This window comes from Nerophis lumbriciformis, linkage group LG01, assembly GCF_033978685.3.
Source record: "Nerophis lumbriciformis linkage group LG01, RoL_Nlum_v2.1, whole genome shotgun sequence".
Classification (NCBI taxonomy): Eukaryota; Metazoa; Chordata; class Actinopteri; order Syngnathiformes; family Syngnathidae; genus Nerophis; species Nerophis lumbriciformis.
In genome coordinates, this window is record NC_084548.2 from 39,045,647 (window position 1) to 39,071,243 (window position 25,597).

The 25,597-nt window shown below is 39.7% G+C and overlaps 1 protein-coding gene and 1 long non-coding RNA gene across 4 annotated transcripts in view; one reads left to right on the forward strand and one right to left on the reverse strand.

Moving 5' to 3' along the window:
- nkain4 (sodium/potassium transporting ATPase interacting 4) overlaps nucleotides 1–25,597 on the forward strand; it is a 107,804-nt gene that overhangs the window by 71,767 nt on the left and 10,440 nt on the right. For 2 of the 3 annotated variants that reach the window (XM_061981020.1, XM_061981011.1), the window contains exon 5: nucleotides 7,605–7,665. In XM_061981020.1, the coding sequence (XP_061837004.1) occupies nucleotides 7,605–7,665 (61 nt within the window). Of the gene's footprint in view, nucleotides 1–7,604; nucleotides 7,666–20,749; nucleotides 20,835–25,597 lie in introns of all 3 variants that reach the window. The other variant, XM_061981004.1, reaches the window with a different exon arrangement.
- Nucleotides 13,618–15,242, reverse strand: LOC133613624 (uncharacterized). The gene is made up of 2 exons (XR_009816473.1): nucleotides 15,146–15,242; nucleotides 13,618–14,585 (listed from the first exon to the last, which is right to left on the reverse strand). It is a non-coding gene; the product is annotated as an uncharacterized lncRNA (long non-coding RNA).

Below are 25,597 nucleotides of genomic sequence, written 5' to 3' on the forward strand. Positions count from 1 at the left end.
GATTTGTCGTATATTGTTCATGCAGCTGTAGCTCAATTTAATGTTGTTCTTGTTGAATACTTTTCTTAGGGTGTTGTCTTTGGGAAAGTGTTTGTCAATCAGATTGAGGAATTTGTGTCCAATGTTAGTTGAGACGTTTTTGCTGTATGGGGGGTTGTACCAGATGATGTCGTTTCGTTTTCTGTTCTTTTTTGGCTGGTTTCCTGGCGTGGGTTCATAGGTGAGGGTGAAATTGTATCTGCTTTCATCAAGGGCTTTTTGGTACGGGGGGGTTGCTTGGTCAAATTCAGCTTTGCTAGATGACAGCATCGATAGCCTTTTATTGATTCCGGTAGGTATTCTTTTCGTGCTGGTGGGTGGGTGGTTGCTGTCATGGTGCACGTATTGGAGTGTTGTGTTGGGTTTCGTGAATGGTTGGTAGCTGTTATTTCTCAGGTTGAAAGTGACGTCAAGGAAGTTGACGGTTTGCTTGTTGGCTTCAATCGTGATCCGTAGGCCGTTCTCTTTGAAAATTTGGCATATGCGCTTCTTGGTATTCTCGCTGCTCCTATTCATTCAATAACATGGCAAATTCTTGCATCCAGCACACCTTACAATAGTGGTAATAAAAAATGCAACCTATGCTTGAAAGAGGAACTGTTTATTATTTACCGTCCAGACCTGTCATCCCTCAACAAGCGCAGCGAAATTGTAACAGCATGCCGCCATAGACGGAAACACCTCCTAGGTAACACATGAGCCAATCACCACGCCCCTAGGCCAGCCTGTACCCACCCACTCTGTGCCCTATATAAACCATGGTATGCGAATGCTCCCATTAAAATCTCCTGATGATTGAGGGTACCCCCCCTCATGAAACAGGCCTGTAGAGATGAAATAGTCTTGTGATTTTTTTCCCACACATACATATATTGCGCTCTACTACGGTATCGAGCACTATTTTTTGGATAACCTTATTAAGACATATATGTATATATATATATATATATATATATATATATATATATATACATATATGTGTATATATATATATATATATATATATATATATATATATATATATATATACAGTGTATATATATATATAATGCATATGTATATATATGTATATGTATATATATACAGTCGCGATCAAAAGTTTACATACACTTGTGGCTTTCTTGAGTTTCCAATACTTTCTACAACTCTTATTTTTTGTGATAGAGTGATTGGAGCACTTGCTTGTTGGTCACAAAAAACATTCATGAAGTTTGGTTGTTTTATGAATTTATTATGGGTCTACTGAAAATGTGACCAAATCTGCTGGGTCAAAAGTATACATACAGCAATGTTAATATTTGGTTACAAGTCCCTTGGCAAGTGTCACTGCAATTAGGCGCTTTTGGTAGCCATCTACAAGCTTCTGGCCAGCTTCTGCTTTAATTTGTGACCACTCATGACAAAATTGGTGCAGTTCTGCTAATTTTTTTGTTTTTTTGACATGGACTTGTTTCTTCAGCATTGTCCACACGTTTAAGTCAGGACTTTGGGAAGGACATTTTAAAACCTTAATTCAAGCCTGATTTAGCCATTCCTTTACCACTTTTGACGTGTGTTTGGGGTCATTGTCCTGTTGGAAAACCCAACTGTGCCCAAGACCCAACCTCCGGGCTGATGATTTTAGGTTGTCCTGAAGAATTTGGAGGTAATCCTCCTTTTTCATTGTCCCATTTAAAGTACCAGTTCCATTGGCAGCAAAACAGGCCCAGAGCATAATACTACCACCACCATACTTGACGGTAGGTATGGTGTTCCTGGGCTTAAAGGCCTCAGCTTTTCTCCTCCAAACATATTGCTGGGTGTTGTGGCCAAACAGCTCAATTTTTGTTTCATCTGACCACAGAACTTTTCTCCAGAAGGTCTTATCTTTGTCCATGAGATGTCAGATGAAACAAACATTTTACTGTTTGGCCACAATACCCAGCAATATGTTTGGAGGAGAAAATGTGAGGCCTTTAATCCCAGGAACACTTAATATTGCAGTGAGACTTGCCAAGATAACATTACTGTATGTATACTTTTGACCCAGCAGATTTGGTAACATTTTCAGTAGACTCATAATAAATTCATAAACATTTTTGTGACCAACAAGTATGTGCTCCAATCACTCTATCATAAAAAATAAGGGTTGTAGAAATTATTGGAAACTCAAGACAGCCATGACATTATTTTCTTTACAAGTGTATGTAAACTTTTGATCGCGACTGTATATATAAAGTATGTATATATATATATATATATATATATATATATATATATATATATATATATATATATATAGTATGTATATATATGTATATATATTACGGCGTGGCGCAGTGGAGGAAGGGCCGTGCGTGACCCGAGGGTCCCTGGTTCAATCCCCACCTAGTACCAACCTCGTCATGTCCGTTGTGTCCTGAGCAAGACACTTCACCCTTGCTCCTGATGGGTGCTGGTTAGCGCCTTGCATGGCAGCTCCCTCCATCAGTGTGTGAATGTGTGTGTGAATGGGTAAATGTGGAAGTAGTGTCAAAGCGCTTTGAGTACCTTGAAGGTAGAAAAGCGCTATACAAGTACAACCCATTTATCATTTATATATATATATATACATATATATATACATACATACATACATACATATATATATATATATATATATATATATATATATATATATATGTATATACAGTATATATATATATATATGTATATATACACACACAATACTTTACATATATTGACTTATTTCAGCATGTGGATATTTAATTTGGCTCCTTTTTGGTGTAAACAATATATTTCACTCTTGCTTTTCTTTTTCTTCTATAAATGTAGTGGTAACCCCTGAGCAAATACCCTGTGAGTCGAAACGTACCAAACAGTCACATTCTAACAGCATAAATACATTTTTGTACTTACAGTTGAAAAAAAATAGGTCGTAAATAGTATGTCTTTATTTTGTTTGTAAGTAACAAGTGGAGAACCTGTTGACAACCAGTGTCCTCTGCAGTGGACATTTGTTTTTGGTATTTTTCCCCCCTTTTTTTTCATTATTACAATTACACATTTTTGAAAAAATAGCAAAACACAAATCATCTTTGCAGAGGACAGGACGCTGGTTCTCTGAAGTTTTTTTTAATGAGTGAGTAGAACATCCAGTGAGGGATCTCGGGGTACAGTACATTACAGTACTAGAGATGCACGATGTTATCTACTGATAATGGCAATTATGGCATAATTTCAATATTTCTAAAAATAAAAATCAACATATAAAATCAGCTGATAATATTGTGTTTGTTGTTGGTATCTGTGTTGAGGCTGTGCTGCTGCCTGGCTTGTCAACTCTTCCACTCTCCACAGAATGGTTGAATATTTGTGATGTCATGATAGTGTCTGCGCGGCCTGGTCTATACAGAGAAAAGCATCATTGCGTAGCAGTCACCGATGTGGGCTTTTTTTTACCATGTCAGAATAAGACATTTCACTCTTCGTTTGCCGTGTTTGGCAGAAATTAAACTGGAAGGGTTAAATAAAGACAAGCTTCAACACAAAAAAAATCTGATTTGGTGAGGGCAGTGGTTAGCGCTTGTGCTTCACAGCCAGAAAGTCCTGGGTTCGATACCCGGTCTCGGGGTTGTTCTGTGTTGAGTTTGCATGTTTTCCCCGTGGCATGCGCCTGAGGATAAGCTGATTGGCAACACTAAATGGCCCTAGGTTGTCTGTCTGTGTTGGGCCTGCGATGAGGTGGTGACTTGTCCAGGGCAGTGCCGGCCCAAGCCTCCATGGGGCCCTAAGCAAAATTTGATTTTGGGGCCCTCTATTTCTGCCAATAATATTGATTGTTGATCATTCACACACCTACTATAAACTCATTGCGGCTCTGGCAGTGTTGTTTACATTATCCTATTGTCAGCCTGGCATGTCTTTACAAATGACATGTCATTTATAAAGATATGGAGGTGGCCCAGTTAAGAACATAAATAATACCAATGAATGAACGAATGATGTCCAGAGTGCCACATATGGTTCCTAATCTTAAAATGTAGAAAACATTCAGCTACAAGAGTGGCCTGGGGTTGAACAGTCCAAGTGATAAAGCTTTGTATTTACAGTAAAAGTGTCATCTTGTCTCATCAGTCTTGTACATATTAGTCTTTAATTACTAGTTTACATTTTTAGTTAATTGTTCATATTTAATGTTTACTTTGTACAAAGAGAGCGCAGTCTACTGAAGTTAAATTCATCAATAGTTTTCCCCTTTGAAAGACGCAAGGCAAAATCCTTCCATTTCACCATGTTGCTACAATGATCTTCACTGTTTTCATGCTGTTTCAGCAGTGAACCTATGTTGACCCAATCCCGCTGTCCCTCGGCTGCCAGTTTTAAGGACTTTTTGGAAAATAATTTGCAGCAAAAGCAATAGACTGCATCTTTACTTCTTGAATAAGTCAGCCAGCTACGCTTGACTTTTTCCCCATTGACTAGCTGTCTGTAGGTATAATGATCATGCCGTTTGGGGAATGAAAAGTTCTCCTTAATAGACAGTGGTCCTCTGATCACCTGCTCAGTCCTGTCTGAATCTGAGAGGAAAGATATGGCGTCACATTAGTGCCAAAAATCCAAGCGCATAAAAACTGTTATCGCGCGCTGATTCTCCACTTTGTGCGCGCGCGACACCCTTTTGCACGCGCGTGGTGTCTTTTTGCGCGCGCGTGGTGTCTTTTTGCGCGCGCGCGGTGCCTTTCTGCGCGCGCGCCGTCTCGGTCTGTGCGCTCTCTGTGTACTCCTGGCATCTCTCCTCGCGCTGTCATTTTTTTTTTGGCACTTTGGGGGCAGGTATGCTTAGACAGCCCCTCCTTTCTGATTGGCTCTGAGCATTTTTCATATGACCAATCATTCTCCAGCGTAGCAACGTTGTAGCCATCTTACCTCGGACAGCTAGCCTCAATCATTACATTGATGTCAAAGCAAGTTATGGTAATTTAATTAGTACATGTACCAATTAAATTACCATAACTTGCTCGATTTTCGACCAATTTACAAACGGTTTGCCTTGTTACAAATCTTATTACATGTAGATATGACATAGGATGCTGCACCTGTTGAAATTACCTCTTTCGCTATAAAAAAAAAAGACTTAATTGTGCAACATAGTTGTGTAGGGTCAGTGATAGTCAGTTCTCTGATTATTTTAAACTGTTTCAGAATACATTATTAAAAGGCTATTTTTAACATTTTAAAAACAAAATTCAAAGATTATTTCATTAATTTTATGGCTGAATCAAAAGAAATTCCATAAATTAGAAAACAAATGTTCAAGAAGAAGTGAAACTTTGCGCCTATAACAATCTTGATACATATTGACGATGACCCGCCCTGCTATACTTCTGATTGGCTCTGAGCATTTCGCCTGACCAATCAGAAAGAAGGGGCCGTCTAAGCATACCCGCCCCCAAAGTGCCAAAACGAAACATGCCAGCGCACAGACCGAGACGGCGCGCGCGCAAAAAGGCACCACACGCGCGCAAAAGGGTGTCGCGCGCGCGCACGAAGTGGAGAATCAGCGCGCGATACCATTTTTTATGCGCTCGGATTTTTGGCACTAATGTGACGCCATAGCAGGCGGCAAACGTCACAGGTGCAGCAGAGGCAGCTTTACATTTAAAGAGAGGCAGGAAGAATCACTAAGCCTAGATCAGCAGCAGCACTCTGTTGACCTAAAATTGTGTTTTTGTACAATAATATATCTTTGATCATTTAGAAATCATCAGTCAGACTCGTACATGCAAAAAATTAAAAATAAGATTTTTTTGTTAATTGCTTTTGGGGGCCCCCTGGTGGCCGCGGGGCCCTAAGCAAGCGCTTAGTACGCTTATGCCTTGGGCCGGCTCTGGTCCAGGGTCTACACTTTTTAACAAGCGCAGCTGGGATAGGCTCCAGCCCGCAACCTCGAGAGCGACACATGGTAGAAAATGGATGGATGGAAGTCACCTTAAAATTCACTAACATGCAGATTTATGGAAGCAGTACAAAGCTGCTAAGCCAAGACCTAGCATTAATTGTGACGATCGCAGAAAACGTAAAGCCAAGGGCGTTTGATAATAGGCGAGAGTTTGAAAGAAAATACCTTAGTGTGAAAGTTGAAATCTATGTTCAACTTCATTGTTCACCTGGATGCACTGGCTTCAGTTACAGTGGAACTTCAATTTCTTTTTAGAAACCATTAGATCGCCTTCCGCCCGTATGCAGCTGAGATAGACTCCAGCACGCCCCGAGACAAGCGGTAGAAAATGGATGGATGGATGGATGGATGGATGGATGGATGGATGGATGGATGGATGGATGGATGGATCAAGCCAAATATGCGTCCGTGCATTTATGTCCCGCAGCCATTTTGGGGAGGCGAAGTTTCAGTGTTGTTTTGAAACTGCTATACAGAATCTTATTGGCTTACTTCTATTGGCCTCATTTATGTTTGTTGTGTTGGATATATATACATTGTTTTCACATTATGAAATCGTATTCAGTTTGTTTGAGTTGTTTGTTGTCTATCGGAGAAATAATTGAAAAGTTGAAATAGCAATAAAGTCCCTAAAAATTTTGCTGTACGCAATGATTCTAATAGTTTGCATGTGTCAGAATTATAGTAGGAAGTTATTTGTACTCAAATTATAGTTCAAATATCAGTTAATATTATCCTTATCTCTACAATAGATCTGTATATTTTTTGGCAAAAGTGTGAACTGTTAAATTAATTTCCTCTCACAAAATCTTCTGTAACCAGATATTCAGTACATCAATATTGGTTATCGGATATAAATGTCTGTAAATTATCGGTTTTCGGTATCGGTTAAAATTTCCACTATCGTGCATCACTACTCAATAAATGACTATAAATAAATAACATCATGACATATCCATGTGTCCATTGGGTCGAAACAAAAGCCTACATACTGCAAAGTCGTTATACAGCTTTGTCCCATTTACACTACAATATAAAAAACCAAAGTGAGTCCACACAAACGGAGAGAGTGCATCGATAATTGCGTCATGAGGTTAACTATTGCGATATTGATATTAATATTTTGTCACACCCCTAATGATCTGCTGAATCATTTTTTATTTAGTGAAGCAATACTTGACTGTGCATTCATAACCATTTAACTAACATAATTAACATGTTGTCCATAGATTTCCGAATAACCGTGTAGTGTAGCAGAACGTTGATCAGATGACTTGTATGAGTGACAGCCTTTGACATGTAGCTTTCTCTTCTTCCAAAAATGTACTGATAGTTTGTGTCAATCTGACCCTTAAAACACAATTTAATTGAAGTGTTTACACATGTTTTAAAAAGCTGGTTTCAACCAAATTCAGTTGTAATCCAGATTTGTTTTTTTTATGGATGTAGTAAATGAACAAACAGTCAGAAGGAGGCTACACATCTTTACATTGCAGACACTTGAACCTATACAAATTGTGGATTATTATGCTGTTTCTGGAAATGGATGAGTAAGAAGTTGGTGACATCTCAACTGTTCAATTCGTTGTTGTCTGACCTCTCTTGTCTGCCTTTGTGTTTACAGCTCTTAGGCTTTGTGTACGCCTGCTATGTGATCAGCGCCATCACTGAGGAGGAGGACAGCTGTAAGTAGCCAGACCTTACACCTACTCACACATTGAATCACAGGATTGCAACAGTAAAGGAATCACACCTTTGTTATGTTTCCTATTGGCTATTATCATCCTTGCTGTTACTCTAAACCTGTGCTTTTGGTTCTCTCATGTACTCTGGCTTTCTCCCTCTCCCATGAGCCTTTTGTGTGTCATTCCAGCTGTCTATTCCCTGGGTAGTGGCTTTTTTATGTGCCAGAATTGCACCTCCCCCAAAGTGTTTTTCCACAAACATACTACTGGTGCTCATGTCCGTCCATCGTATTCTTAGTCAGCCATGTCCATGTTTCTGTTTGAGGTAGAGCGTCTCATCCACGCACTTGAGCGTGTGCAAGATTTAAACATGTTGTTACCACACAAATAGACCGCGACTGTTCTTCTTTGCCCGTTCTGCAAGTAGAGCGTGTGGGAAAAAGCAGCAAGTGAAGGAGTCACAAGAGAAGAAACCAGAGATGGCCCCTTGTGATGAAGAACCCAGCTGCTGTGACCTCGTAGGCACCAAGTCAAAGGTCCTTCTCAGGGTTAGCCAATCAGCAAACAGGAAGCATTTGATCAAAGGGTCATAAATATCTGATAAACATAACTCACCAAGACTAATAGCTTTGTCCTCATGCGCGGAAATATACCTTTTACGTTCAGCCGGTGCTTTGAAAGAGAACGCACAAAAGTCTTTGTCACATAGTTGTAATGGCTCAATAGCTCTGTGAGTATTAGCTTAGATCGGCATCGTTGTTGATGACTGATTATAAATAGTGCTGTCAAAAGATATACATTTTTAAATCAGATTAATCACACTGTTGAATTTGGATTAATCAGGATTAATCACGGGTTATTACTTGCTTGCAAAATTCTAATTACACATAATAATACCCCTATATTTGGAGACAAATGCGATTTTATTGTCACAATGTTATCCATGAACATTTTCCTAATGTTTTACTTGAATGTACATTATTTATTTGCTCAAAATGGGTATTTTTTTAAATTAGTCAGAGAGTACAATAGTCAAATTCTCCTTATTCATCTTTGTACTGATACCTGCGCCGCCTTTCAGGTAATCATCTGTGGTCAAATAAATTGCTTGATTGATCTGTGTATATTCCGTATTTTTCGGATTATAAATCACAGTTTTTTTTCATAGTTTGGCCGGGGGTGCGATTTATACTCTGGAGCGATTTATGTGTGAAGTTATTAACACATTACTGTAAAATATCAAATAATATTATTTATCTCATTCACATAAAAGACTAGGCATATATCAGCAATCGTCACACACACACGTCAACCAATAAACATTTGGCGGGGGCGGGTCATGGCAGAAGTGCATTGTGGAAAAAAAAGATGCTACCTGCTACTACTTCCGTACCTATGAAAATTGATCATTTCAACATTGGCGGTACCTTATAAAAACTGAGAAGGGCGGAACAAAAATGGCACCGAAAAGGAAATCATATACTGCAGGTTACAAGCTGGAAGTAGTGAAATATGCTGCAGAAAACGGAAATCGGGCAGCAGAAAGAAAGTTTGGAGTAAGCGAGAAACTTGTATGGGACTGGTGACAGATTTCCCCCCAAAATGCGACTTATACTCTAGTGCGACTTATATGTTTTTTTCCTTCTTTATTATGCATTTTCAGCCGGTGCGACTTATACTACGGAGCGACTTATACTCTGACAAATACGGTACATGATCAATGCAATATTTTTTGTGATTAATCACATGAGTAAATAAATAGCTATTAATGACAGCTCTAATTATAAAAAAAATATAGATAATGGCTTTAATATTGTCAGTTACTTTAGTCAGACACCAAAACGTCTGATTGTAAACATACAACACAAACTAATTGCATGTTAGCTAGCGGTCCCTTGTAATTTGGTGTAGCCTCGTGTGTTTATGTGGTCCCGTGGCGAAGAGCTCAAACTCGGTGGTCACATACCAGAGATCCGCTGGTTGTGAGCAGTTTGCATTTTACCCACCCCCACCCCAGGCTTTGAACACTATCATTTAAGATGCGTGCACTCCCAAATTAAACATGGAGAGCAGTATTATCCCAGTTAAAGTCAACTTGACCAAAGCCTAAAGATACTCGAAAGCCATGTTTACATTTTAACGGTTATGCTAAAAACATGTTTTTTCCCTTTGTAGTTTTGCATTTGAAATGGAAACTTTGTATAGGTAGTACTTATGCACTGCATCTGCAAAGATATTGTATGATTATATTACCCACATTTTCAGAACATGTGTTTAATGTGTGTCCAACCCAAAATTGTTTGTGGTTGAAAGGTTTAAGGGTCAGATCTATTTTCAACTTTTATTGACATTTTTATGCAGAAGTTAACTGGGGCCAAATGTCTTATGGATCAATGTTTTCATTGAGACTAACTAGTGTGTGAATGTTGTCTGTTTATCTGTGTTGGCCCCGCGATGAGGTGGCAACTTGTCCAGGGTGTACCCCGCCTTCCGCACGAATGCAGCTGGCATAGGCTCCAGCACCGCCCGCGACCCCGAAAGGGACAAGCGGTAGACAATGAATGGATGGATAGACTCTGCGTAAATTAACATGTAGTGGTTCTGTGATCCAGGCTGAACTGCAGTAAATTGTGGCTACATCACTTCTGACTGCAAGCCCTTTGTTATTATAATCAGCTCTGTGTTCACACACACACACACACACACACACACACACTGACAGGTGCCCTTGCTCTCATTTTCCATTCTCATTTGATGTGTAGATTAAAGCAACTTTCTGCATTGAGCTCCCTTCCTGCCTCAGCATTTCTACTCCTCCTCAGAGCTTCCTTCTCTTTACATCTCCTTTCTCTGATGTCTTCCATGCTTTTTTAAGCTTCTCTGCTAGCAGCAGACATTGAGTTGTTCTTTTTGCAGTGTGTCTGGTTTGTAGGTACAGCATGTACCCTAAATGGGAACATAATTAAACTTCGACAGGGTTTTATGGGTGACTATGATTATTTAGTGGTTAAAATATGGCGTCAAAACAGTGCCAAAAGCATTGCGCAGAAAAGCTACACTCTGCATTTGCGTGACCTTTTGGTGTGCGCAGCGTCTTTTTGTTTGCGTTCGGACTCTGTTTGCACTCACGACGTGTCTTTGCTTTTCTCCATGCATGATGCACCCCTCCTTCCTGATTGGTCACTTTAAAGGTCTATGGTCACCTAATCATAGCCTGTTAGAGAACTGTCTTTAGAGACTAAAGTTTAGACAAAATAACCCATTATATCATTCCTTATGAAGAAAAATTCTGAAAATTCAAACAATTAATTGGCTTTGACCAATTAAAATTACCAATCAGAAAGGAGAGGAGTTGCTAGGGTATTTAGTCAGTACCTTCCACCAAGTGCCAAAGGGTGGAACGTCACATGCATGGAGAAAGAGAAAGACACATCGCAAGTACAGACAGTGTCCACGCTCAAGGAAAACAACGCAGCTCGCGCGGCGGCCTCACTGATGCGTATTAGAGTCTGCGCGCACGCAAGGTGACTCCGCGCATGATTGCATTGAGGCCACGTGAACAGTGTGTTTTTGGCATTGGATTTTAGTACTGTTTTGACATCATATTAAAAGTCCAGGGGCCAAATGTATTAAGAGTGCATATACGCATAAAAACTTTTCACTGCAAAGTTGAGATGTCTCAAAAGTGAACTAGATGTGGAAATGTGCAATGTATGTATGTATATATATATATATATATATATATATATATATATATATATATATATATATATATATACATATATATATATACCGTATTTTTCAGACTATAAGTCGCTCCGGAGTATACGTCGCACCGGCCGAAAATGCACAATAAAGAAGAAAAAAAACATATATACATCGCACTGGAGTATAAGTCGCATTTTTGGGGGAAATTTATTTGATTAAATCCAACACCAAGAATAGACATTTGAAAGGCAATTTGAAATAAATAAAGAATAGTGAACAACAGGCTGAATAGGTGTACGTTATATGACGCATAAATAACCAACTGAGAACGTACCTGGTATGTTAACGCAACACATCATGGCAAGAGTCATTCAAAACACTATAATATATAGAACATGCTATACGTTTACCAAACAATCTGTCACTCCCGATCGCTAAATCTGATGAAATTTTCCTCCTCGGTGTCGCTCCTGGTGTGCGCCGCTAGCGTCCATTCTTTCTGCTGCTCGATCACCGTTTTCTGGTGCATATTTCATTACGTCCAGCTTGTAACCTGCAGTATATGATTTCCATTTCGGTGCCATTTTAGTTCAGTCCTTCTCAGTTTTTATAAGTTACCGCCAATGTTGATGTGATCCATTTTAATAGCTCCGGCAGTAGCGTATAGCATATAGCAGTTAGCATTCCAAAACCCACAATGCACTTCTGCCATGACCCGCCCACGCCGAATTTTTATTGGTTGGCGTGTGAGTGACGATTGCTGACGTGTGTGTGACGATGGCTGCCATTTGCTTCGTCGCTCACGCGAATGAGAGAGAGGAGTATACGTCGCACCCACGGCCAAACTATGAAAAAAACGTTGACTTATAGTCCGAAAAATACGGTATATATACATGGTCACAAAAAACATTCATGAAGTTTGGTTCTTTTATGAATTTATTATGGGTCTATTGAAAATGTGACCAAATCTGCTGGGTCTGCATACAGCAATGTTAATATTTGGTTACATGTCCCTTGGCAAGTTTCACTGCAATAAGGCGCTTTTGGTAGCCATCCACAAGCTTCTGGTTGAATTTTTGACCACTTCTCTTGACAAAATTGGTGCAGTTCAGCTAAATGTGATAGTTTTCTGACATGGATTTGTTTCTTCAGCATTGTCCACACGTTTAAGTCAGGACTTTGGGAAGGCCATTCTAAAACCTTAATTCTAGCCTGATTTAGCCATTTCTTTACCACTTTTGACGTGTGTTTGGGGTCATTGTCCTGTTGGAACACCAAACTGCGCCCAAGACCCAACCTCCGGGCTGATGATTTTAGGTTGTCCTGAAGAAATTTGAGGTAATCCTCCTTTTTCATTGTCCCATTTACTCTCTGTAAAGCACCAGTTCTATTGGCAGCAAAACAGGCCCAGAGCATAATACTACCACCACCATGCTTGACAGTGGGAATGGTATTCCTGGGATTAAAGGCCTCACCTTTTCTCCTCCAAACATATTGCTGGGTATTGTGGCCAAACAGCTAAATTTTTGTTTCATCTGACATCATCACATGGACAAAGATAAGACCTTCTGGAGGAAAGTTCTATCCATTCTCTTACTTGCAGTTTGTTTTGCTTTTACCTTGACTTAGGTTTGTCAGAGTTAAGGGTGTCGAGAGAGCAAAATATGGAGGAACAAACTTTTTTTTTTAATGTTTATATATTTTTTTTAATTAAAATTTTTTAGGAACAATTTCATTTGTGGATCAATAAAGTTTGTCTAAATCTAAGTCTAACCCAAGAAAAGATGGGACATTTGCAAATAACAAAAGACAGACAAGAGTGTGCTCTCATGCTGGGCACTCTCTAAGGAGCTGAATGAGTAGAGATTTATGTGCCTACACTGTAAAAACTGTTGCCTAGATCTAACTCAATAAAAATAAGGCAACATTTTCCAAGCAATTTTTGTTAGTTTAGTCAACTAATTGGTATTTTGAGTAAGTAGAACTTAATAATATGCATTTCGATTTATGCAAAAAGATTAAGTTGCGTTTACAGAAAAAGCCAAGAAATTGAGTAAAATCAATGTAAAAAAAACATCAGCATATTAAACACACAAGACTTAATTAAAATAAGTAACATTTAAATGAAAAAATAATTTTTGTACTCAATTTTATTAATTTTGACCAACTTACCCTTTCTTTGTTTTGAAAATGGAAACTGCTTAAAATAATTACTTAGAATAATAATAAAAAAATCAAGACATATCAAATTCCAACCTTTATTAAATCATTACCATATAAAAACAGTGGCAATGAGCTGGACAGTATGAACAGTCAACATCCATATTATACAAGAATGCATGACCTCAACTTTTTAAAGTGCTGTATAGAACACCTTCACAGTAGTTTTCTTTTTTTTAACCGTATACATATTAAAACATTTTCACAAGCCATATCCAAACCTGTCAATAAGCTGGACAGTATTAACAGTCAAGAACATCAGTATTTAGTGCATAAAAGAATGCATGACCTCAGCATCTCAAGTTTTACTTAGAACATTCACAGTACAGTTTCTTGCTAAAACAATTTTACATTAAGATTATCTGTACTTCTGTAACAATTCACAAGCAGAACACCTTCACTGTAGTGTCTTTCAGTGTGTATATTTTGAAACATTTTAACTTAAACAACTCACAGATCCCTCCTTCTGACCAGCTGGAGCTTCACAGTAGGGCAATTTAGTGTGTATAAAACATAAAAAAACTTAATTTACACACCAGAAACGATGACCTGGAGCTTTGTATAAAACCTGAACAGGACAAACCGTTACAACATTCTGAAGAATTCCACTCAATGAACAATGTATAATGATTTTGAACAGACACAAGAAAATAGCTGTTCAAAAGTGCAAGCTGACAGTCATGGCTCACTGCCTAAGCTAGAAGCTTGTTTTTGAGAGTCATGAATTTGGGGGTTGGTTTTGGGCGCAGTGTGTCAAGTCCCACAAAAAGTCTTTGAAACACCTCAAATGTTTTGGAAAGTTTGGATGGGTACTCAAGATTAAGTGCATATGTCAACCCCAGAAGTAGGCAGCATGCTTTGACCAGGTTTCCAAGATGAGTAAGGACTGGTACTCCCTCAATGATGATTCCTACTGCATTTGGCTCACGACAGATGTAGATGCTCATATTCTTCATTTCCAGGTCCTCATGAACAGCGGTCTCTGCAGTTCCCTTTGAGATACAAAAACAGTAATTAAAAACACAAACATCTAATTTCATATTTACAGTAATATAAATTGTGTGATTTAATTCAGATAATGATTACTTTTGTGAAGACCATTTTGAAAACTTTTGAATTCTAATTTGAGATCTTGTACATTAAACGTGGTACAATAGATGTATTTCCAGCCACATGTTTTTTATTGGCATTTCTAATTTGCATATAAAAAACCTGAATAGAACCACCAGAAATTAAAACAAACAAACAAACAAACAGTAATATGTTATATATATATATATATATATATATATATATGTAGAGTAAATGTTTTAATGCTTGTTTAAGGGGAGTATTTTTTGTTTGCATTGTTTTTTTAGGGCAAACAGAAACACAAGACAGAAAGGCATCACTCTGTGGTGCTATGCTAATTGGCTATCCTGGGGCTCTTGCCAACTAGCTGCATGCTCGACCTCCACCTGACAACTACTGGTTCAGTCAGTTCACATAAAAGTAAACCCAATTTAAGCTTGTACATCAGACTGATCCAAACCTGCTTTTAAACAATACTTACAGTAGTCAGAGATTAGCTCCTGTCCACTCTCTCCCATGTACTCTATGAGGCATCTCACAGTTACATCTCTCTTCTTCACTGCAGAGGCACTTGGGTCCCAGAGTTAAGAGAATAATAATAAATAAATGAATTTTGTTGGCAATTTTACTCCAAATCTGTGATACCGTTATTAGAGCATGATTACAAATTCAGTTTAAACTTTTAAACCACTTTTAACCCACCTGTATCAGTTCCATCAACAAGTTCTTGATGCGCTGCAGTCACTCCTTCTTTTGCACTGAAGAGCTCCAGGAGCTTTGGCGTGTACCTGTCCAGTTGGGACATAAATGTTGATTCCGCTTCATTAATCTGTAAAACAGCAAATGTTGACCGTTACTGATATTAAGGGTATTAGTATACATTTTCAGGCAAAAAGTGAGTCTAGTATGTCATGTCCAAGTCACAATGGAAACTTGGTCAGGAAAAATAGAATGATAATAGAATAGAATAGAATAAAATATATTCTACGAGTCGGTGGTGGCAGGCGCCTTCTTGTACGCCGTGGCCTGCTGGGGCAGCGGGCTGAGAGCGAGGGACGCAAACAGACTGGACAAGTTGATAGAGAAGGCCAGTAACGTGGTGGGAGTGGAGCTAGACTCTCTGGCGGTGGTGTCAGAGAGGAGAAGTCTAGCATCTTGACAGATGAGAGCGAAGGGATGTATAAGAGCATGGGCAACCTACATGAATGCAAGGCAAGGAATGGCTGTGTCCAAAGGTCCCATGTTGCAGTCTGTAATGCTTTAAAATGTCACTCTTGGTTGGTACAACAGTGCTGCACAACTTACAGGGCAATGCCATCTGTCATTGGAGAGAGAGAACAAAAAAGACAAGTTATGGTTCATGTCTAACCTCTTGGATATATAAGCCTGGTGAAAGCCCTTTATATCGTTTTTTTTTTACACCCTAATATACTCATTTGCAGTATTTCCTCTAGATTTTTTTGTAGCCACGGTGGTCTAAGTTGGTAACCTAGCAACAGTAGGGGGGTCTAGGGGCATGCCCCCACGGAAGAAAAATTTGAAAATGTACCCTTTAAATGGTGACTACTGGTGAGATTTTTTTTTTGGGGGGGGGAATGTTGAGATTGAGACTTACACAATGAGTGTTATTCTTACAAGAGTAGCGTTTTGCCTAGGAGTGTGCATGGACAGCAGGTCTGAGGGGCTTCAGATAGCTCTGTCAAGTGTACCTAGCTAGCTGCTAGCAACTATGAATGCAAGCTAGTGAAGCAGCTTTAATGTGGCTGCTTATAAACTGAAGAATAAAATATTAAACTACCACGCAAAGAAAACGCTAATTATAAACTTCACAGCTATAAACAATGTTTGGTTGAAGTTAATGAGCTGTTGGAGGTAAGACCACATTCGAAATGGCGGTCGGCGGGAAAAGTAGTAAACTAAATATAACATTGAACCATGCTTTTGAAAATGTATACATTTAAATCCTGGCAAATACTGACTTAACAATATAAATTGTTACTTACATGAGTTCGGTAAAGTGTTTTCCTTGTTCTCCGTGAAGAAACGTGTCTGGGCTTGTTCTTCCACAGCCGCATGCAGGTGGGCGGGTCCTGACGTTTTAGGTCTGATATAAACCTTTGAACTGAGTTTTGCTAAATCAATTTATGTTGGAAGTCCAATAAAATTAATTTTATCACATAAAAAATTAAGTTACGAAAATATTCACACTTTTTACTTAGAGATAACTCAAAAACTCTATCCACCTCAGTCGCCACCTCATCGCCCTGCGATGAGGTGGCGACTTGTCCAGGGTGTACCCCGCCTTCCGCCCGATTGTAGCTGAGATAGGCTCCAGCGCCCCCCGCGACCCCAAAAGGGAATAAGCGGTAGAAAATGGATGGATGGATGGACTCTAAAAATAAAAATAAATTGATTTATTGGAATAAATATACTTTTAAAAATAAAGTAGAATGGACAATTCCACTGAAATACTTTTTACAGTGTAAGCTCGTGTATCACACACATATGTGAACATAAGCAAAAAAGCAAAAAGACACTATCGGTCAGTTAATAAGCATCATTGACCAACATAGCTTAAACTGACCTATGTGTGTTAAGCTGGGCATGCGGCTGACATTGTCGGTGTTGCGTTGTGAATCTTAACACTGACTTATCAGTGACTCGCAGACACACCATCAACGCGAGCGGTGGGGAAAATCCTCTTTGTAAAGTAGGTCATACAGTAGAGTTAGACGTCTCGCGCTGGGATAAGCTCGCTTTAGCATGTCTGCTAATTATATATCTGCTCTATATGTGCTGAGTCACATCTACACATAAATCTTCCACAGCTGAACTGTGTAACTGGAGGCTTTGGTAGTTGGATGACGAGTGTGTGGTAAGTTGTCCGCAAGTTATGAATGTTCCAACGGTTTTTACGGTTATGTTTTTACTTCAATAGCGAAATGTTTCTCTTTCACAATAGGGAAAATTGAATAGGCCCAGTTTGAAATTGTTGGTGTAATGTAATTGTATAATTAAGGAAGAGCTGCACTAAATTTACATCCAAACACCAACAAGTCTACCCTAATGGTACTGTATTTTTTTTACCAACAGCATTCTGTTAATGTTGCTAATTATCCTTAATTACGAACAATAACATCAATTATATGTATTATGTATTTCAAAGATTGAGTCTATGATGAACAATAATATGATATAAGTCAGAATTTGTGCTATGTTTGACTGGAGATGCAGACAACGAGGAACTATAATGATATTAATGTACATTTAAAACACTTTCTTGTGGTCCAGATAATATTTATCGGATATGCAAAATTTTGTGTAGGTTTTTCTCCACAGTCATTTTTATAACCTCTTTTTTTTGTGGTGGCATTCCAAATTGCAAATGAAACCACGCCCCACTCTTTCCAAAAGTATCATAAATAATTTACCTTTCGAAAAAGTACACCGTTAATTATATATCTTAAAGAAAAACATCATCTGTATTTTTTTCCAGATTTGGTCGAAAATCCACTTCATAAACATGACCTAAACATTCACCCGGTCAAAACATTGTGTACACGTGCACACGTGGCGCTTGGTACAAGAGCTTCATAAAATACAGCTGTTTTTACCAGCAATTAGGTCATTGCATGTCACACCATGATGTTATTGTGCGTATCTTTGTTCAACTGCCGAATTTTCGGTGAATCACTAGTCAATAGTGCGCAAATAATAGGCTATATGTGATATATAAATATATATTTTGATTCCGAAGAAATAGAAATTGTTGAAAGACCGGGATTGACACTGCGGCGTATTTGCTTTCATCTTACGTACATTGCGTAAGTTGTTTACATAAGTGAGTCAAATATATTACACTTTATACAATAATATACTATATCCAATTAAACATTACCGTATTTTTCGGACTATAAGTCGCTCCGGAGTATACGTCGCACCGGCCGAAAATGCACAATAAAGAAGAAAAAAACATATACGTCGCATATAAGTCGCATTTTTGGGGGAAATTTATTTGATAAAATCCAACACCAAGGATAGACATTTGAGAATAACCAACTGAGAACGTGCCTGGTATGTTAACGCAACACATCATGGCAAGAGTCATTCAAATAACTATAACATATAGAACATGCTATACGTTTACCAAACAATCTGTCACTCCTGATCGCTAAATCCAATGAAATCTTCCTCCTCGGTGTCGCTCCTGGTTTGCGCCGCTAGCGTCCATTCTTTCTGCTGCTCGATCACTGTTTTCTGGTGCATATTTCACTACGTCCAGCTTGTAATCTGCAGTATATGATTTCCTTTTCGGTGCCATTTTAGTTCAGTCCTTCTCAGTTTTTATAAGTTACCGCCAATGTTGACGTGATCCATTTTAATAGCTCCGGCAGTAGCATATAGCATATAACAGTTAGCATTCCAAAACCCACAATGCACTTCTGCCATGAGCCGCCCCCGTCGAATTCTTATTGGTTGGCGTGTGAGTTACGATTGCTGACGTGTGTGTGACGATGGCTGCCATTTGCTTTGTTGCTCACGCGAATGAGATAAATAATATTATTTAATATTTTACGGTAATGTGTTAATCATTTCACACATAAGTCGCTCCGGAGTATACGCCGCACCCACGGCCAAACTATGAAAAAAACGTCGACTTATAGTCCGAAAAATACGGTATATTACTTTTATGTATTTTCATGTGAAAAAACCCCCACATTTTTAAGGTGTGGCGACTTGTAATGTATTTTGTAGTAGTAGTAGCGACTTCCTTGTTCATTTACGGAATCTGGTCTTTGTTTTCACTTTATTGAACTACGCATGCAAGTGACATCAAGGTCACATTGGGGCCGTATTTGGGGCCTGTGCATGTTTTGTGGAGTCTGATAAAGATCCCATTTTAATTGTAATCAAAACAGTCAGCTGAAAACAAAATTGATTTTGAAAAAATCCGATTTGGTCTACTGCAGTGCAAACATAATGTGTTTGCAGCGCCTCACTACAGAGTCCTCCACGAGTGACCTACATGCTTATCACTTCTTCTGTGTGTGCACACAATTGAAAACAAGATCATTTTCTCTGTTAAACTGTTTTTTTATCGACAATATATTGTCACACTCCGTAATATTTTGATTGAGTTCCAAATTGTTCCAATCCAATTGATTCTGTGACTGTCTTAGACAAAAGTGAAAGTGACAGGAAAAAGGACAGGAGCAGAGGAACGGGCCAGACCCCCTTGCAGCCCCCCAAGAGACTCCCTGCCCATATCCTGAAAACCTATCAGTATTCAGCAGACCACCACTGCCTCCTCTTATCAGGATGGACCTGATCTGGCCTTACATTAGTTTCCAGGGTGGTCCTGTGTCATTTTCCACCATCAGTGTTTGGTTTGCAGGATGTCGCCCTGATTTTATCCCAGAGAGCGAAAGCCGCCATTTGAATCAGACTATCGCTAGTATCAGTTGTTCTTTCCATGTTGTGTGTGCGGAGTCTTCCAACTTCTGGACAAGCAGGATCTTTTATACGCACACCTTTGACGTGTTTCTTCTGTCAGTCAAACCACAAAGCGTGACTTCCATGTTCCCCCCTCTGTGCCTTTGTGTCTGAACAACACCTCAGAAGCTTCTCCTAAATCTAGAAAACATCTCTCAGGATCGACCACACAATCAGCAGCAATTTTCCGTCTGTTGTGGCACACCCCCTGCTTGCTTGTCTCCCCCTCGTCTCTCGTCTAACCTCTTAAGTGAGGAAATAAAGTGAGCTATCGGCGGTGTGTTTGGCGTGCGGGTGAAGCCAAGGTCACCTCTGTGTGTGAGCGGTAAAAATGCCAAGACTATTTTGACAAGAGGGCAGCTTCCACCTGTTTCCTTGCTCTCTGGGGCTCAAAGCAAAGCACAGATTAAAAATAAAAACACTTTTATTGTTTTTTCTTTTTCTTTTTTCCTGTTTTCTCTGAATCTAAAAATAAACGCAGCATGTTTTGTTTTCCATGCCCACCCTGTTTTCATACCATTCTAGTTGTGTTATTTATATGCACTCTTTGTCCGTCTTTTTATTCATTTTATGTTCAATACTTTGTTTTCAGTTGATTTTATTGGTGGATTTGACCCATTGCCACTCTACCATGTCAATGAGAAACCATCCCATCACCTGCTAAAGCCAATGTCTCTGTAAGTAAGCCATATATGTGTGTGTGTGTGTGTGTGTGTGTGTGTGTGTGTGTGTGTGTGTGTGTGTGTGTGTGTGTGTGTGTGTGTGTGTGTGTGTGTGTGTGTGTGTGTGTGTGTGTGTGCATCCTGTTCTAAATCAGTGTTCTTTACCATAGGGCCCATTGTTGGGTCGCAAGCGCCCCCTAGAGAGACACCAAAAAATATCTGTTTCTCAGCTGTGCTTCGTATGGGCCTCAGAGGTACTCAGTTGTAATACACTTTTCCACCAATTGTGGCAGTGATGACAATATCAGACAAACAGAAGAAGTCTGGAGCTAAAGTCGTAGAGAAGTTTCTTAACTATAATGGTGACACGGTATTCTCATTTTCTCTTAAATTGACAGTTTAGTGGAGAAATGTATTTATTATTAATTTAGTTTAATTGTTTTAGCACTACATAATTTAAAAAAAAAAAGGAATTTTTTTTGTCAGTTATTTATGAGTCCCTGCAGTTTATTTGGTTAGTATTTATTTTTCCAATCAGCCTGACCGAAGTCAAAGGTCTATGTGCAAAATGAACACTTTGTGATTAACGGTCTGATATAATTTGACATGGTTGCAAACTGTAAGTAGGTTAGATATAATTATTATATACAATTTAAAATCAAGAGTAGGATTACTAATTCAGTGTTAAAATGTGAGTGGGCTCTGGGGCCCTTTGTAGTTGAAAATGTGGGCCCTAAGGTAAAAAAGGTTAAGAACCCCTGTTCTAAATGAGACTATGAGCAGGCGCATGTTATTATTCACCTTGCTTTTAGTGCTTGCATACCTACATCAATCCCTGCCTCAAGGTTGCATATTCCAACATCCCCCAAAACACTTTATCAATCACAAGTGTTTTGTCATTCACATTGAAGATGAATTCACTTAAATAGTGGCGTTGTCCCTTCCACACAATTAGGAAGTTAAACTCAAAAACATGCTACATCCTGTTGAAGGCCCCAATGAATATAACATGTCTTTGCCTCATAGTTTTGTGTTGTATGCAACGTTCCCTCCAAAGTGCGCGCTCAGCAAATCTATGCTGTGCAAAATTAAAATCCAATATGAACTATAAACTTTAAAAAAAAAAACACATACCTATTAGTTCTGTCGGATTTTGCAATGCAACTCTGTGAGTGACAAGTGACAACAAGCATCCCTAACAAATAAATCAACGTTCGTCAACGCTGTTCAATTATTGTAACATCTGATCGGGACACTTTAAAGAGGACAGGAATTCCATCAATCACATTATTGAGTAAAACTGTTTGTATTCGGCCGTAAACACACCAAAAATATTTGTAAAAAAAAGTATTTCTGGAAAAACTCAGGGTCATTTTCTGCCTTACAAACCAGTCCATAACCAACGCACAGTCATCTGTTATATTAACAGCAACCTCTTGCTCTCTCTCACTTACACCAACACACGCAGTCATGGCACTTATAGCCATTGACATGCTATCCATCCCATCCATTTTCTACCGCTTATTCCCTTTGGGGTCGCGGGGGGCGCTGGAGCCTATCTCAGCTACAATCGGGCAGAAGGCGGGGTACACCCTGGACAAGTCGCCACTAATAAAAATATATTTTACAAACAGAACGTTACAAGAATGTACACTTTATTCCATGCTTACAATTTATTATGCAACATGAGAATGTTTTAAGGGGAGCTAAATGTGATCTGTGAAAGGGGTACAAATTATTCCCAAAGTACGATGCCCACCCAGACGTAAATTACTACATAGCTCATGAAAAACACTATATTTTTGTTATTTTCATTTTGAGTCGACCAAATCACTTATAATCTCATGAAAATGGCTACTGTCATTTGAATATTATAATAAAACATTTAACTTGTTATTTAGTCAGGTTTGGGACAGGTGTGATGCTGGTATGACCACAGTGTGCACGTCTGATGTTGCTCACGTGCTCTATTAAATGCTCAGGGAGTTTTTGCGTTTGTTAATTAGAGGGAACATTGGTTATATGCGCTTCCCCTCACTGCACATGATGGAAAATGTCTCAAATTTGATGAATCAATTCACTTGTGCAGAGCTACTTAATAACAATAGGCCGAGCAGGTCAAGTAACAGTCCTTGGCCAACATGGCACATGCGTACATGCATATTTTATTAGCTTTTTGACAGTTTAATCAGCACTGTCTTTAAAGAGGAGTGTGGAAGCCTTTGTTTCATAAAACTTTCTGGCAGATATATCCCCGATGCATTCTTCCAGGCATTTGTATATACAGGCATCCATTTCTCACTAAAATGTTATTGACTATTCAAACGTTGTATTATTACTATTGCTATTTCTAACCCTTCCAATTTTTAGAACTGTCTGACAGGAGTGTAAATATCATGTTACAAAAATGTATGTACACATTCTCAAAACCCACAGACACAGCTCTAAGAGGCAGCCTTACCACAATGCAATATGAGATATGTTTCCATTACCTTCAGCCATCATTTTCATTCACATTAAACAGTCCCTCACGGATTTCGCAATGTCGCGATCGTACCAATGTACGCACATTTTACCGATCCCCGCTAATTTTGACAACTTTGTCCAAAACCTGCAGCTTACGCGCACATTTTAGACGATCTGCAATCTTTTTGCCAATCGATCGATTAATTTCTTGTGTAGGCAAAGCAGGGACAGCAACATGTAACAATATATCAACTCTATATTGCTCAAACAGCACAATTGTTGTCCTACCTGCATAGCTCAGATCTACTTCCTTCTGGGTAATGTAATATATAAACTATTACAGTTTACATTATTTTGTATATAAACTTAATTTATCTAGGTAAGGCAATTAAAACATATTTTCATTTGTAATGCTGATCTAGCAAAGAGGCAGCATTTACATGTTAGAGATGTTGATGTGTGATGATAATCCCTCATCGTCTCTTATTTACCAACAAATGTTACCGCTATATATGACTTTCAACCATTCACAAATGTTCCTGACGTATGGGAGTAAATGTTATGGAACATAAACATATGTTTAAGATGGACGGACACCTTTCAAGCACTAGACATATAACAGAGAATGTCAGCAACTTGTGGATGACAGAGCAGGCATTGAAAGCCTTTGGTGATGATTCAGATTCATATTCAGATTATTTAGTGTCATTCAAACATAGCATCAGTGATGTGTTTGTAGAAGGAAATTGCGTTCGATTGTCCTCAAAAATCGGTGACAAAGGGCAGCCTTGGCGGAGTCCAACCCTCACTGGAAACGTGTCCGACTTACTGCCGGCAATGCGGACCAAGCTCTGACACTGATTGTACAGAGAGCGGACCGCCACAATCAGACAGTCCGATACCCCATACTCTCTGAGCACTCCCCACAGGACTTCCCAAGGGACACGGTCGAATGCCTTCTCCAAGTCCACAAAGCACATGTAGACTGGTTGGGCAAACTCCCATGCACCCTCAAGGACCCTGCCGAGAGTATAGAGCTGGTCCACAGTTCCACGACCAGGCTGCCCATTGTCACCGATTCTGTTCATAACTTTTATGAACAGAATTTCTCGGCGCAGTCAGGGCGTTGAGGGGATCCGGTTTGGTAGCTCCAGGATTAGGTCTCTGCTTTTTGCAGATGATGTGGTCCTGATGGCTTCATCTGGCCAGGATCTTCAACTCTCACTGGATCGGTTCACAGCCGAGTGTGAAACGACTGGGATGAGAATCAGCACCTCCAAGTCCGAGTCCATGGTTCTCACCCGGAAAAGGGTGGAGTGCCATCTCCGGGTTGGGGAGGAGACCCTGCCCCAAGTGGAGGAGTTCAAGTACCTCAGAGAGCTGTATCGATCCATTGTGGTGAAGAAGGAGCTGAGCCGGGGGGCAAAGCTCTCAATTTACCGGTCGATCTACCTTCCCATCCTCACCTATGGTCATGAGCTTTGGGTTATGACCGAAAGGACACGATCACGGGTACAAGCGGCCGAAATTAGTTTCCTCCGCCGGGTGGCGAGGCTCTCTCTTAGAGATAGGGTGAGAAGCTCTGCCATCCGGGAGGAGCTCAAAGTAAAGCCGCTACTCCTCCACATCGAAGGAGCCAGATGAGGTGGTTCGGGCATCTGGTCAGGATGCCAGCCGAATGCCTCCCAAGGGAGGTGTTTAGGGCATGTCTGAACGGTAAGAGGCCACGGGGAAGACCCAGGACACGTTGGGAAGACTATGTCTCCCGGCTGGCCTGGGAACGCCTCGGGATCCTTCGGGAAGAGCTGGACAAAGTGGCTGGGGAGAGGGAAGTCTTGGCTTCCCTACTTAGGCTGCTACCCCCGCGACCCGACCTCGGATAAGCGAAAGAAGATGGATGGATGGATGGATGGATGTCCTCAACAAAAACTGTTGGATAAACAACACAATAAAAACAATAAAGAGAATAATAATAAATGATAAATGATAAATGGGTTATACTTGTATAGCGCTTTTCTACCTTCAAGGTACTCAAAGCGCTTTTGAAAGTATTTTCCACATTCACCCATTCACACACTGATGGCGGGAGCTGCCATGCAAGGCGCTAACCAGCAGCCATCAGGAGCAAGGGGTGAAGTGTCTTGCCCAAGGACACAACGGACGTGACTAGGATGGTAGAAGGTGGGGATTGAAGCCCAGTAACCAGCAACCCTCCGATTGCTGGCACAGCCACTCTACCAACTTCGCCACGCCGTCCCCCAATATAGAGCTGGTCCACAGTTCAACGACCAGGACAAAAACCACACTGCTTC